Source organism: Lygodium microphyllum, chromosome 30 (genome assembly GCF_053477565.2).
Source record: "Lygodium microphyllum isolate KBCC chromosome 30, Lygodium_microphyllum_v1.1.10, whole genome shotgun sequence".
Lineage (NCBI taxonomy): Eukaryota > Viridiplantae > Streptophyta > Polypodiopsida > Schizaeales > Lygodiaceae > Lygodium > Lygodium microphyllum.
In genome coordinates, this window is record NC_141164.1 from 60792495 (window position 1) to 60806455 (window position 13961).

At 37.7% G+C, this 13961-nt stretch overlaps 1 protein-coding gene and 1 pseudogene across 1 annotated transcript; both read right to left on the bottom strand.

Moving 5' to 3' along the window:
• Positions 1-1448: 1448 nt before the first annotated feature.
• On the bottom strand, positions 1449-3001 carry LOC148009905 (chloroplast envelope quinone oxidoreductase homolog pseudogene; annotated as a pseudogene).
• Positions 3002-9142: 6141 nt separating this feature from the next.
• LOC148009906 (uncharacterized) lies at positions 9143-11631 on the bottom strand. Its single transcript, XM_087673314.1, has 2 exons — positions 10450-11631; positions 9143-9928 (listed from the first exon to the last, which is right to left on the bottom strand). The coding sequence occupies exons 1-2, from the start codon at positions 11409-11411 to the stop codon at positions 9181-9183; spliced, it is 1710 nt and encodes a 569-aa protein (XP_087529440.1). The 5' UTR covers positions 11412-11631; the 3' UTR covers positions 9143-9180.
• Between the last annotated feature and the right edge of the window lie 2330 nt (positions 11632-13961).

A 13961-nucleotide genomic window follows, 5' to 3' on the forward strand; every position in this document is an offset into this window, starting at 1 on the left:
GAACTCAAACCTGTATCACATCGCAAATCATCTCAATGCAAATTATGCAACTTCTCTATTTGACACAACTATTGTACTTCTGTTTGCTCTCTCACTTTTTTTAAAGAAACCATAAACCTCAAAGAACTCATGATGGAGTGTAATGTGTATTGAACATTGCCTCAACTACTTTCCTATTGATAAAATCCACCCATGAAAATCTAAGAAGAGAAGAACAAGTACTATTGCGTGAATTGGATAAAGCATACCTAGGTAATTAGCATGGGATTAAAATATTCTTTTATTTAAATTTTTCTTAGTGGTTGATTGATGTGGTTTTTTTTTCCAGAATGTAGTAATAAGAGAACCTTACCATATTAATCAAACACTATTCAAATTGAAGTGGAGAGAGAGGGAGAGAGAATGTGTGTGGGTGTGCACTACAATAAAGCAGTAGCAATATGAGCTAAGTTTAAAGATAAAAATACATTGGAAAATATAATTAGTTTATCAAAGGTTCATGCTTTGAATATTTTATTATAAGGACTAATGCAAAAAAATCTATGGTGCAATTGTTAGTGGCACAACTTGGTTGCCATCTCTTTCACCGTATCCAACTATAGACATTATTCTTATCAAATGGGTGTTACACATAGGAAACTCAACCATTGGACCTGATTTATATTAGCGAAGATAAATTAGAGGTTTAATGAATCATTGGGTATTTTATAGGTAATACAAGGGTGGATGAATTTCCAAATAGGAGACTTCTAAAGCCATGTGTTAAGAAACACGGATCTAGAGCTATGCTAGCTATGGTGGATGGAGGTTATAAATATAAAACATGATTGAGATAAATAATTATAACTCAAGTGAATTAGGCTCCAAGATAGATTAACTTGGACTCATAAACACAATCTTGGGTGACACAAAATTATTGTACTATTTCATTGAAATGAGTGTTAACAAGTACGTGCCTTTATAGCTTTTGGATAGTACCACTCTTTTCGCTGTGCTTATGGGATTTTAGACATCTCTTCCTAGAGCATACATCATTGTCTCTCTCTCATACAAATCCACTTATGGGCAAGCCTCTTTTGGGCATTCATGTTAAGCATCATTTGCTATTCTCAACACCCCCCTCAAATGATGAGTCTCTACCCTTGCTGGCTTTTGCCCCCCTTGCATGTAAACATGCACCAGGAGACTAGCTCTTTGGCAACCTAGTCAAGTTAAGTCTTGAAACTTTATATCTTGGTAGGGTTTTACATCCACTATGGGAAACACAATCCACTAAGGGAGATCCTTTGTTGTCAGAAGTGGAAAGTCCTTTATCTTCTTTATGCTTCTTTGGCATTCTTTGCTTTTCTCAATTTTCTGGGTCTTCTTGGTTGTCTTTGTCTTCATTCTCTTTTCCTTTGTTGTGTTCCTTATCCCTTTTTTTGATGTGTAGTACTTCTCTTTTTTCTTCAGTCTTTTTCAAATGTTACAGCCACCTTGCCAATCGCATGTCCTTATATACTCCTTTCCCATGCCTCTTTACCTCTTGACAGACGGTGCTTACTATCAACCCCACTGTCTTCAAATTACCATCCTTCACAAGATTCACAAGCAGTTCCAGATACTTCGCATTTGCCAACATCATAAATGAAACCAACTTTTGCTTTGATAGGGTCAATTTATTAAGAGTAGTGGTTGCCAAAGATTTAGCATTTGGAGTGAGATCTATCACTTTGGCTCAGGCTTAAGATTTGGGCTAAAATTGCACCATGGAATCTCGATTGTATAGTGAATGATTGCATCATATGTACGACTAGATAGACTCTTAAGTGCCTCTCCTTCAGGAGTTTTGTAATGTAAAACTTCATCAACACCTAATTTTTTTACAAGATTTATGCTACGAGCTCCACAAGTTGCTGTCACATGGGCACCACCAAGCTTTGCAATCTAAATAGCTTACAACCCAACAGCGCCTGATGCAATTGTGATAAGAAGGTTTTTCGGTGTACTGCTTCCATCAAGTTTTACACTAGCAACATGACATATTGATTGCAAGTCTGTTAGCCCTGCAACAGGAAAACATGATCCATCTATAGCAGAACATTTTGTTGGCCTCTTGGCCGTGTACTTCAGAGAAGCTGCACTGAACTCTGCAAAACCAAGGGGATTGAGCCAGCTAACAACTTTATCACCAACAGTAAATGTGCCAACTCTAGGACCAATAGATACTACTTCTCCAACAGTGTCAATGCCAGGTATATGTGGAAACTTCCCAGGCATAAGAGGCCACAATATCCCTTTTTGTATTTTCCAATCTATAGGATTCACGCTTGTAGCTTCAAGCTTTACTAGAATCTCATCCTTCTTGGGTGTCGAAACTGGTACCTCTACATGCTTGAGAGCAGCAGAGGGGCCGTTGCCATAAGACGAGTACTGCACTGCACGCATGAGCTTGTGGGCCATGACGATAGAAGTCGGCAACAACTTTGGAAGATGCACGCAAGATGAAGACAAGATGGATTGATGGTGTTGAGATGACAGGTTGGGAATGATGGCGGGGAGGATGAAGAGCATCATCTCTCCCTTCTCTCTTTTCAGAGTAGACCCTTGGACCAAGCTGTCCCCCTTTCTTAGCTCCTCCAATGCAAACCTCAAACCATGCAAAGAAGAAGAAATCACACTACTAGCTTAGTTGAGCCATGGCTCTGATACCATGTCAAGAAACACGGATTTAGAGCTATGCTAGCAATGGCGGACAGAGGTTATAAATATAAAACATCATTGAGATAAGGAATTATAACTCAAATGAATTAGGTTCCGATATATATTAACTTGGACTCATAAACACAATCTTGAGTGACACAGAGATATTGTACTATTTCAATGAAATGAGTGTCAACAAGTACATGCCTTTATATATTTTGGATAGTACCACTCTTCTCGCTGTGCTTATGGGATTTTAGACATCTCTTCCTAGAGCATACATCATTGTCTCTCTCTCATAAAAATCCACTTATGGGCAAGCCTCCTTTGGGCATTCATGTTAAGCGTCATTTGCTATTCTCAACACCATGCACCACAAACTCTACAAACGCCCTTTTATGGTAGTAGTAAGAATGCCTAGTCTATCCATGGAATATGCATGCCCAACTAATGATTGTTGGAATTCCTACTCTCTTAGATGGCAATCAATGACTTAGACCACATTTTGGCTAGCATATACAATTCAAAGCAAGGTGGATGGACATTTTAGCATAGAAGGATAGCTATGTTTCACCTTTACTATGCCTAGCTTGATTAAAGTATGTGCTTATGGTCCATAGGTATAAGCTTAGCATTATTGGTAATGCCAAATTATTGTGACAAGGTCAAAACTAGGGATACCTTCCAGCCTTGTAGTATGAACAACCATGTATAGCACTAAGCATCCTCGTGTGCACAATAGGTAGATCAACCAAACATCTAGTACCATCTTGTTTATGGGATTTATGTCTCTTGGAGGTGAAACCAAGCAGAACCACCTCTTGACATAGGGGTAATCCCATGGAATACAATAGTGTTGATGACAGTTTATGCTGATGAAATTGATCTATCTTAGCTTAAAGGCCAATCACCAACATAGATAGTCATATTATAATCATTTATAGAAATAAGGGTTTGTAAGCATAATTGGTTGTTTCCAATATCATATTTCTACACAAGTCAAATAAACAATGGCTAAGTGGTAGATACCAATAAATATACCTCTCAAAATAACAATCCTAGGATGTAGTGTTAGCATCAATATACCTCTCAAAAAACTCCCATTATTAGAGACACCTTGTGAATGATGCACACTATTTTACTTTGCATAAATTGTGTGTGTCAATATTACTTTTATTTAGAATAGTCTTTAGAGGAGGGCATATGATTACCTCAACTTGGTTTCTCATATCATGTTACAATGCTTTGATATAGTATTGTAATTGACATGGTTGCAAATAGATTCTAAGAATCATTACATATCTTTGATCCTTGCATTAGCTTTGCAACATTAATCAAAGTGGGTAGAATGGGTGGGAAAGGGCTTGTACTTGTTGGTGTGAGACCATACTGTGATGAGAGACCTATTATGAAGAGCATCATTGAGCATGTCTATATATATTCATGTGCAAGCATGAGAGTCTTATAAAATGCATACAAAGCCTACTTCACTAATGAGAAGTGAAAAAAGTATAAAAGGAACATAGCTTTGGTCCTTACAGTTGAATATTCTTTACTGTACACATGCTAGTGTCCATGCCTTGCTAGCTGTGGTTCAAAGATGAGATTCATTTTTTGAATTAGATTTGGAGGAAGGATTATTTACAACATCCACTAATGAGACAATAGATTTTTATAATCAAAGTTTGAGAATATGCACATCCATGTGTAGATTTCTAGGAACGTTCTTTGATCAATCAATAATAACATGATGCAAATTAATATCACCCAACTTGCAATGACATGTTGATGAGTGTAAAGGACCTAGAGTTAGTACACCCTAATGTCAAGAGTAGAAAAGAATGTGTACTCAAGTCATGGAACCCCCTTCTTTTGGGAAGTGACCATTGATCCTTTTGGATGTTGATGATGGGTGAGGTAGAGTATGGGATCCCAAGATAAAGAGCATGGGAAATGTGAAAAGCTAAGTACATGGCATGACTATCACACATACCATACTCTTGAGTTGAGTGTATGTTACAACGAACCAATAGCAATAGGATCTAAGTTTTAAGACAACAATACACTGGAAGATATAACTAGTTAACCAAAGGTTCACACTTTGAGTGTTTTATTGGATAATATTAAGAATTACATAGTGTATACAAGAGGCCTTGTAATGGGGCACTCATTAGATACCAAGATTTTTTTAGTGATATCAATTGAAAGAACATGGCACATAAGAAGGTATGAGACATTGTGCATGTTACCTACAAGCTAACCAAATAGATGATTAGTAAAAACTAATAATAAATAGGTGTTGTAGGTGTTAGCAGCACAACCTCAGTGCCATCCCTTTCACCATATACTTTGTTCTTGTCAAGGGGATGTTACACATATGAAACTCAACCATTGGACTTGATTTGCATTATTTATGTCACAGAGAAGGTTGTTTACTAGGAAATCTCCAAGGTGATGTGTGTAATGGATCCAAGAAGAATTAGAGATTTAGTATATTTTTGGTTGTATTGAAGGTAATAAATAGATGAGGGTGCATGAATATTCCAATAGTAGACTTTTAAATACATGCATCAAAAAGTATACAAATACTTATTTTATGGAAGAAATGAGTGGTGAGAATGATTGATCTATTCAATATGTGTACCCAAGTAGTGATTGCTAGAATGACTATTTGCCTTGATTGGGTTCATCAACTATTGCTACATATTGGCTAACATATACAATCCATAGGTATGATGGATGGACCTTCTAACACAAAATGACGACTACTTTCTACCTTTATTTTGCCTAATTTGATTAAAGTGTTGCCTATGATCCATAGATATTAGCTTAAATATTGTCCCTCCTACCAAATTATGGGGGCAAGATTAAAGCTAGGCCTATCTTGCAAATGGGTGGTAGTAATAAGAAGCTAAAGGCCTTTTGGAATAGACACATATGTATGTTGTGCAAGTGACCTCTTTTTGGGGTAGGGAAGCAAACCACTTAGTTAGAAAAGATGAATCCCAAGAGTTATCTATTGCTACAATGAGGAAATTTTGCATGGTAGAGTTTTGCCTATATTTCCAAGAACCTTGAGGGCAACCACAACAAGGTGGTGCCCTTGTGACTTAAGTTTGGTTGTTTAAATTATTTAGTATCTAAGAATTGACACATTTGGAAATTTACAAGGAAAGAGTGTTACTCTAATTGAACTTTTTGCACAATTAATTTTATTTTATAATATGCTTGACTATGAATGTTGTACCCTTTATGACCTAAGTTTATATATTTACATTAGTTAGTGTCTTAGTGTGGGCACATTTGAAACATAATTAGAAAAATTTGTTATTCTATTTGAACTTTCCACACAACTAAGTTCATTTTGACAATATGGTTGATATTAAATTTTACTAATAAGGTTGAATATACAAGATAGGCCATAAGATTGAGTTTCCTTAGTCTTCTAATTAGTGAGTTTTTGGAGTATGTGGGACTTATGATTCCCTACAATAGTAAATGCAAAATGTAATTCCCTAGTTTTTATGTAAAGAATTCATGCATAAATAGAGGAGATTTTGGAAAATTCCCTAGGCACATGTAAATATAGTTTCCTAGCTATAGGTATAGGTACATAGGAAATGTTAGATAGTTCCCTATAGCTACCTACAATTCCCCAGAGTCATAAATAGGAAATGTAATTCCCTACTTACATGTAGGGAATGCATACATAAACACATTTTTCTTCTACATCTCAAGATGCATGTGTTTCAACAACAGTTGTATAGTCAACCTATAAACTCCTTTTTGTAACCATCACTATTAGCGGCACAAATAAACCTACATGCGTCGACATAGATAGTGATGCCTATTGTGATGCATATTGTAACAATTTCCTAGAGATGTGTACACTAACAATTTTGGGGATGATGGGGTAAAATTTTTGAAGTATAATTCCATCATTTTAAATGTTCTTATATGGTTCGTAACTTATAGTGTATGCATGGATAATACCTTGATAAAGTAAGAATATACTTCGAACAGTTTTTAAATCTAAGAAACTTTATATGAAACTTAAGAATGATTTGTTAAGATGCATAATAGTATAAATATAGTTTGAACATTTGTTTTATTAACGAAACTTTGCATGTTTAGTCAATCCCCATGTGTTTGAGATATAGATTGTAGCATGTAGGTATATGTCTAATGTGGGGAGAATATATTTGAGAAATGACTAATGTTTTATAGGGTCAATAACTATGAAAAAATAATAAATTGTATTACTCACATCATAGTTATTATTTTGTAATTTTAATATCCATAAATAGAGGTGCACAAATAGTGCTAAAATGCATGGAGAGAGAGAGAGAGAGAGAGAGAGAGTCTTCACGCGTTCAACATTTCACAAGTGAATGTATTTTTGCATGAAGATAGACACATGTTCCTAATATTTCACACATTAGGTGTGAAGCACCTAGTACTTTGCATGTGAACCATGTGATTTCTTCTTTTGTGAGCAAAGGGAAGCAACCATGCAAAATGCATTTTTGCATGTAGATAGACACATGCTCCTAACATTTCGCACATTAGGCATGAATTACCCTTGTACTTTGCATGAAAGCATGCGATTTCTTCTTTTGTGAGCAAAGGGAAGCGCTCACAAAAGTGCAAAGTGAATGAGATGAAGCTACATGAGCATTGCAAATTCGCAAACCGTGTTTGTGGTTAACGGGTCTAGTTGACAACACCAGCCAAACCAACTAGTAATATCTAGCAAAATATACATGCATCTTCATATTAAAGGAAAGTAGGAGATGCATTTATTTCATGGCTAATATTTGGATGGGAGGCACCCCCCTTGTCGACATTTAGGTGTATGAAAAAAATATACATGCTTCTTCATAAGGAAAATAGGGGCATAATCATGGTCCTAGAGAATTTAGACATCCTACATCCTTCTTATCCCTAAAATGCAACATGAGGGATTGTGAATTCTTCGACTAAAATCTCTATTAATTTCCTTTCATGCATATACAATATACACGTAGGAGTCTTCATGAATTTGCACACATAGGGACCCTTATACACATGATGTGATGAAGCGGAGGGACCTACTCAAGTAGTTCAAATTAATGGGACCTTATTTGCCAAAGCCATAACATCCTTGAGATGTATGACATATATGAATGAAAGTAACATTTCAAGGCATGATTGTGTGCATGACCTTGATTGACAGTTTGGAGTGATGTATTGAATGAAAATGCGAGGGAGGCCATTAACTTGTTGATGGACGGGATAAACTCTGGACCTAAGCATATGTCTCATAAATCGAGGAAGGTCTATGGACCCTTATGTAACCACCCTAACACTTTCTATGCCCTTTTTAGAGTACCTTGGTAAACACATCCTAGTAACCTAATAGATCCTATAGACCCTTAAGTCACCTTCTTGAATTCGTTTTTTCAATAACTACATAAAGAAAGAAAAAGAAAAGAGTTTTCCAAGTATGACGCATACTAAGATGGACCACTCTTATTCTCAATGCCAAACATCATCCCCCCTTTAGCCCCACACTCTTAAATATAATGAGTTTGATTGATTGCATATGTTAACCTTAAAAGTCCAAAAAACACCTAAAGAGAGTACAAAGGTTTTGTCCAAGGCTTCACTTTATTTCATGTCCTTGTAATAATTGCTCCTCCCTAAAGTTATAGCATAAAAAAGAAATCTCAACATCACTAGACACGCAAAGGCTTTTATAATCCACTTTTTTGAAGAGCACTATACAGTTACATCCCCCTTTGTGGAACAACTAACATCAACAAGACCATATGTCGTCTTCGAAGAGTTCCAAGAATACACTCCTCCATCAAGTAATTGCAACCCACTGCATGGCTATATGTTACTTTTTAAAATATTGGCATGTACCCTAGACCTCTTTTCACCCCTTTCCCTATTGACTTATGCACATGCAATTGCTTTAACACACATTCACGAGAAACTTTAGTTATATGCCCTACTAAGACTTATGCACATGCACTTGCTTGTGCAAGCATTCACAACAACTTTACTTATACTCCCTAGTGAAATGTTAAATCCGTGAGAAAACGTTAATCCCCACAGGAAAACCTTGAAATTATTGGAGAGACTATTCTTTAGAATTTATTTTAACGTTAAAGTCACTTTAGCAATAGTGTTACAAAAAACAAATGCGAAATTTATGAAAAAATTTGCAAACCATCTAGGTGAAATTGTTTGTAACACCTCTCAAAAGTCTTGTATATGAACACTACTTTGTACCTTAAGTTCACTATTTATCCCAAGGAAGGAAGTTAACCATAGATCAGCCTCCTGTAGTGGAAGCTTGAATTGACTATAGGTCAGTATATTAACAGAGTCGGGAATGTCATTAAGTTAGTCTGACGCTTAAGTATTCAGTTAATCAAGTTCAATTACGAGAGTATTCATGCTCTCTCAGATGATGCAAGTATCAAGTGTTGATTATGCGAGTATCAAGTATCAATTATGAGAGTATTGCAGTTGTCTCAGATGATGGTGAGCCGAGGCTGGATTCTTTAGCAGCTGCAGGAGTATATCCATGGAGAGCTTGTGGAGGACTCTGATGTTCAAGCATGCATTTGCAATCAAGGCAACTCCCATTGCCTCTTCTGCCATGTCTGCTTCCAAAATCAGAGATGGGTCTTTCATGAGCTCTAGCAACAAGCGATCCCTGTTCGCTTGATTTTTCTGTACTGCACTATTATCATGACCATGATTATGGTTAGAGTAGTCATAACCATGAATAGAAACGTTGAGATCATGATTATGGTTACAGCGCCTACAATCATGGTTACAGCCATTATCATTGTCTTTATCATCACCAGGACCATGAATAACGTCGTCATTCTCGCTCTTAGCAACTGCAATAATGATATCGTCATCGACACAATTACCATACCGGCCATGGCTTGAGCCTAATATGATTTCCACAGGTGGCATCAAGGGAAGAGCCCTTGTGTACCTGTTCTTGTGATTTGAATGATCCACTGACATCAATGCAAGAGCCCGTAGCATCCATGCTTGCCGTGCATCGTCGGCATTGCCGCCACTGATATCCAGGCCTGATATCAAGTCCAGCAATACCTTGCCAAAGCAATAGATGTCACACAATGGCTTCCCCTGGTCTTTAATGGTTTGAGCTTTGCTTAAGCTCCTTAACTTCGGTGTGTAGTCCTCAGTAAGAAGGATACTACTTGCTTTCACATCCCTGCAAAACAGCTATTGCATAAGCTTAGAACCAGCTCGTGCATTAGGATCAATCATTACATCAAGCACAATTCTACCCTATAATCCATATATTCAATGCCTCAGATTTCCCTCTTATGAATAGTATTATCCAATACCAGGCTCATATGCAAATTCACTGTGTCGCAGTAGTTACTTTCCTCCATCTTTATACGTAATTCACGACCGTGAGACAACTTATACTGATGAGGCTCCAAGTGTTGATCACAGATCATATGCACATAAAATTATACCTTTACCACTATAGTAGGTCAATGCACTCATGGATGCAGAATCATGCATGCCAGCACATGCATTAGGTACACACCATTGGCACAGTACAGGCACAGCAGCATGTACCTGTGGCAGTACATGAGTTTAAATAAATCATGCAGTATAACGAACTATGTAGTGTTCAATCCAGTACTTTTGTGTAATGCATATAAAAATGACATTCTGGGCCATCATTAATATGCATTACATTATCACTTAACTAAGAAATACCTGTGTGAGATACCCTTGTGATGTAGAAATGCCAATCCCTGAGCCACCCCAATTGCTACTTTCAGACGTGTGATCCATGGCAATGGCAACACATTAATAGGCCACCCTTCTTCAGTCGTCGGATGCACCGAGTTAACTTTCTGCTTGATAAGATTGCTGCTCAGACATCGCGATGATGCTATTACCTGAGCAAGACTCCCATGGCCTGCAACATGCTCGAACACAAGCAATCTCTCGTCTCCATCCTCACAATAGCCCAGCAAGGCCACCAAATGTGGACTACAGTATGTGGCTGCCTTAATGCCTACCATACACTCAGTGAAAGCATCATGCTGATTAGTATTATGACTTGCAGAGACTATTGTTTCATAGATGCTCTTTTCTCTGTTATAGAGGTCACAATCAACCTTTGCTGCAGTAGCATTACTTGAATCAGTACTGAACCTCTTCACCACAACATGCTCTCTTCCATCCAAGATTGCCATGTAACTGCGGGCCCAACGGCCTTCGTGCAACAAATTCAGCTCCATGAGCTGATCCACAGAAACCTGTCTGATAAATCTACAAGAGTCTAATTCATTCTTTAATCTTCTTGCAACTCCATTAAAGCTGCTGGTACTGATATCAGCTGGCAGCTCATGCCCATTAACACTTGCAAGATGCCCATGCGGGACATCATTCAAATGTACTGCACAGGTCAGGTCCGGATGATCATCATCATAATCATAATTATACACATCAAGTATACCTTGATCATGGATATGATCGAATTCTGCGTTTTCAGACAGCTTGTCCTTTGATTGCTGATTATAATGATTCTTCCATGGCCGGCCAGTGCTGCTGTGGCCATCATCACCATCATGCTGGTCTAGGTCATAAAAAACCAGAAGCAAGACAAACAGAAAGAAGCCACAAATCCCGAACAAGGTGAGGGCAAGAAGCTGGATGTTCTCTTTATCCATGTCAGATACTGCAGGACTCAGAGGGGGGGCTCATATCTCAGCTTATAAGGTATAGGAGCTGAGGAGAGAAGCCAGCAGGCGTGCGGTCATATAATTCTGAGAGAGAGAGAGAGAAGCATAAGAGAGGCAAGGGTCTCTCGATGACGAAAACATCAGGACTGATCGTCTTAATATAGCAAAACTCGCAGAGGATGTCTGTTGTAATATGGAAAGCGCACACACACAACAATTAATGCTAGAATGTAACTTTGGTTTACCTTACCTTACGTGTGTTATGCTTTTTGTAGTAGGGGCGGCCCAACCTGAATGGCAATGGTATAAGACCATAGACTGACAACATAACAACTCTCATAACTTAGCGTTACAACCTAGTACATCTAAAGTTTAGTGTCATGTGAAAGTTGAATGCAATTTGCAAACGATTGGTATAATGCTAAGGAAAGGTATCCCTAACCCAATATTGCTATTGAGCTCCCCTGGAAACCAAGAAGATCGTTAAACAAGTAGCATTGCGAGAGGTGTTTAGTGAAAGCATGAGTAAACACTCGTTAAATGGACAAGCTAATCCACCATCGAATTAAGTTAGATCACTAACAAGTAGAGAGATAATGTTAGAGTACTTGAGTTGTGCAATTTAGGGAAGAAAATGCGAACCTTTTATACTAAGCAAATATGCGATCTTGAGAAAAAAGTTTGCTCAACTTTATTTGTTTCTTGAACTAGAATGTTGCATTCCTCTTAGATTTTTAGTGTATGTTTCTCTGACCTATTCCTTCCATTTGGAGGTTTTCCACTTGTGATATAACTTGTGATAAAAGTGCTACAAAATGAGGGTGTGTGTGTGCGCATGTGCATGTATGCATGCAAATCTAGTTCTCAAGTTTCCCATAAAATAAGAGCGATTGTTGATCACCATTTGGAATATCTTTTTCAAATATTTGTACATGGTTAGTCTACAACAAGTGCCAAAGGCTTGCTACTTGATGATGCTACATGGCATCCATTAAAAAACTTAAACAAAATCACATGATAAGTAGAACAATGGCACTTTCAATACACCCATTTTTCACTTTGTACCATTATTTTCAAAAAATTATCGTAAACTATACGAACCTAGTCTCTTTACCTTTCTCAGAGCATGTGCTTTGGCTCGTGACTAGTGAGCCAATATAGAGCTTTGTGCTTAGCATGGAAATGAGCATGTAGAAGACTAGATGGTGGATGATTGTGGACCATCACCTCCAGCACGATGGATGGGGGGAAACTTATTGTTTTTCCTTGTTGGCTCGACATTCCTAATGGCCTTTCACTGCCATTAGTTATTGCGATAAGCTCCATCATTTTTCCTTGTTGGCTTACCATCCTAGAGACCTTGTTTTGGTGAGAACTATCAAGAATCTAGTCATTTGCTCTCTTCAAAATATCACAACCATTAGGGATATTGCAAATCAAAAGATCAAGTACAACATGACCAATATAAGAAGGATGAGAAGGTCAAGCTTGATGAGCCAAAGGGATGTGGTTATCCCTCCATATAAGAAGTTAAAGCAATTGGATAAAAGTTGACACAAAATTCCAATACCAATGATGATTACAATGTAAAAACCCTAAAGAGTAGTTGTATTAGATTGTGTATGAGTAGTTCTAGATATTCTAACAATGTCAATCTCATTGCTATCCTAATCAAGCTAACCCATCATGATAGCCACATGAGCTACATTTGTTAGATCTTGTAGTAGCTATCCAAGTTGTTAATGTGAGTAAAGATGCCAGATTCAACCATACTACATTGATCACTAAATGATGATGATCGGATTTTGATAATTCACTAATATCGCTCATCTCATCCCATCTGTATCTAGTCTTTTCCAACACAATTTTCAAGCGCATCCTATACACAGGTCTGTCATGTTCCCCCAATTCCACTTTTCACACTTCTTAGACTCATTTTTGGTTGTTTAGAGCTCCATCTATCATATCAAACTAGCACTTTGTGCTACATGATATGCTTACATGTTTGTGAATGACTTCCCTTGAGGTAGTGTGGGTCATTAGGATGCATGTAAAGTGGTGATGTTTAACCCCCCTCTCTTTCCTCTCTCTCTCCCCCCTTCTCTCTCTCTCTCTCTCTCTCTCTCTCTCTCTCTCTCTCTCTCTCTCTCTCTCTCTCGCGAAACACTTTTCTGATTAACTATACCCCAAATACTAAGCTTCTTGCAATATACAGCCAATACACCACCTTCTCTTATTATTTCCCGCACTAACATAATGCATGTTTGAGAGAGAGAGAGAGAGAATATGAAAAACATTGAAATTTCTTTTCAGATTATTAGTATATAAATCGGGGAAAAAACAAAAGATCAAATTACCATTGAGTAGAGGCCCAGAGACTCTTCTGAGGTTTCCGAAAGGAATACTTTAAAGCTCTTTAGTGTTTTGAGTAAGAGCTCAAAGAGCTCAGCGCTACACCTCCATACTTGGGATCCCTTTGGGGGGGGGGGGTGTCACCGCGCATGACCTAGCCCTTATACAAACATGTGCACATACAAA

Coding starts and splice junctions, on each gene's coding strand:
- LOC148009906 (XM_087673314.1), bottom strand. CDS start 11,411: ATGGATAAAGAGAACATCCAGCTTCTTGCCCTCACCTTGTTCGGGATT. Junction 9,929..10,449: donor CACAAGGGTATCTCACACAG/GTATTTCTTAGT, acceptor GCTGTTTTGCAG/GGATGTGAAAGCAAGTAGTA.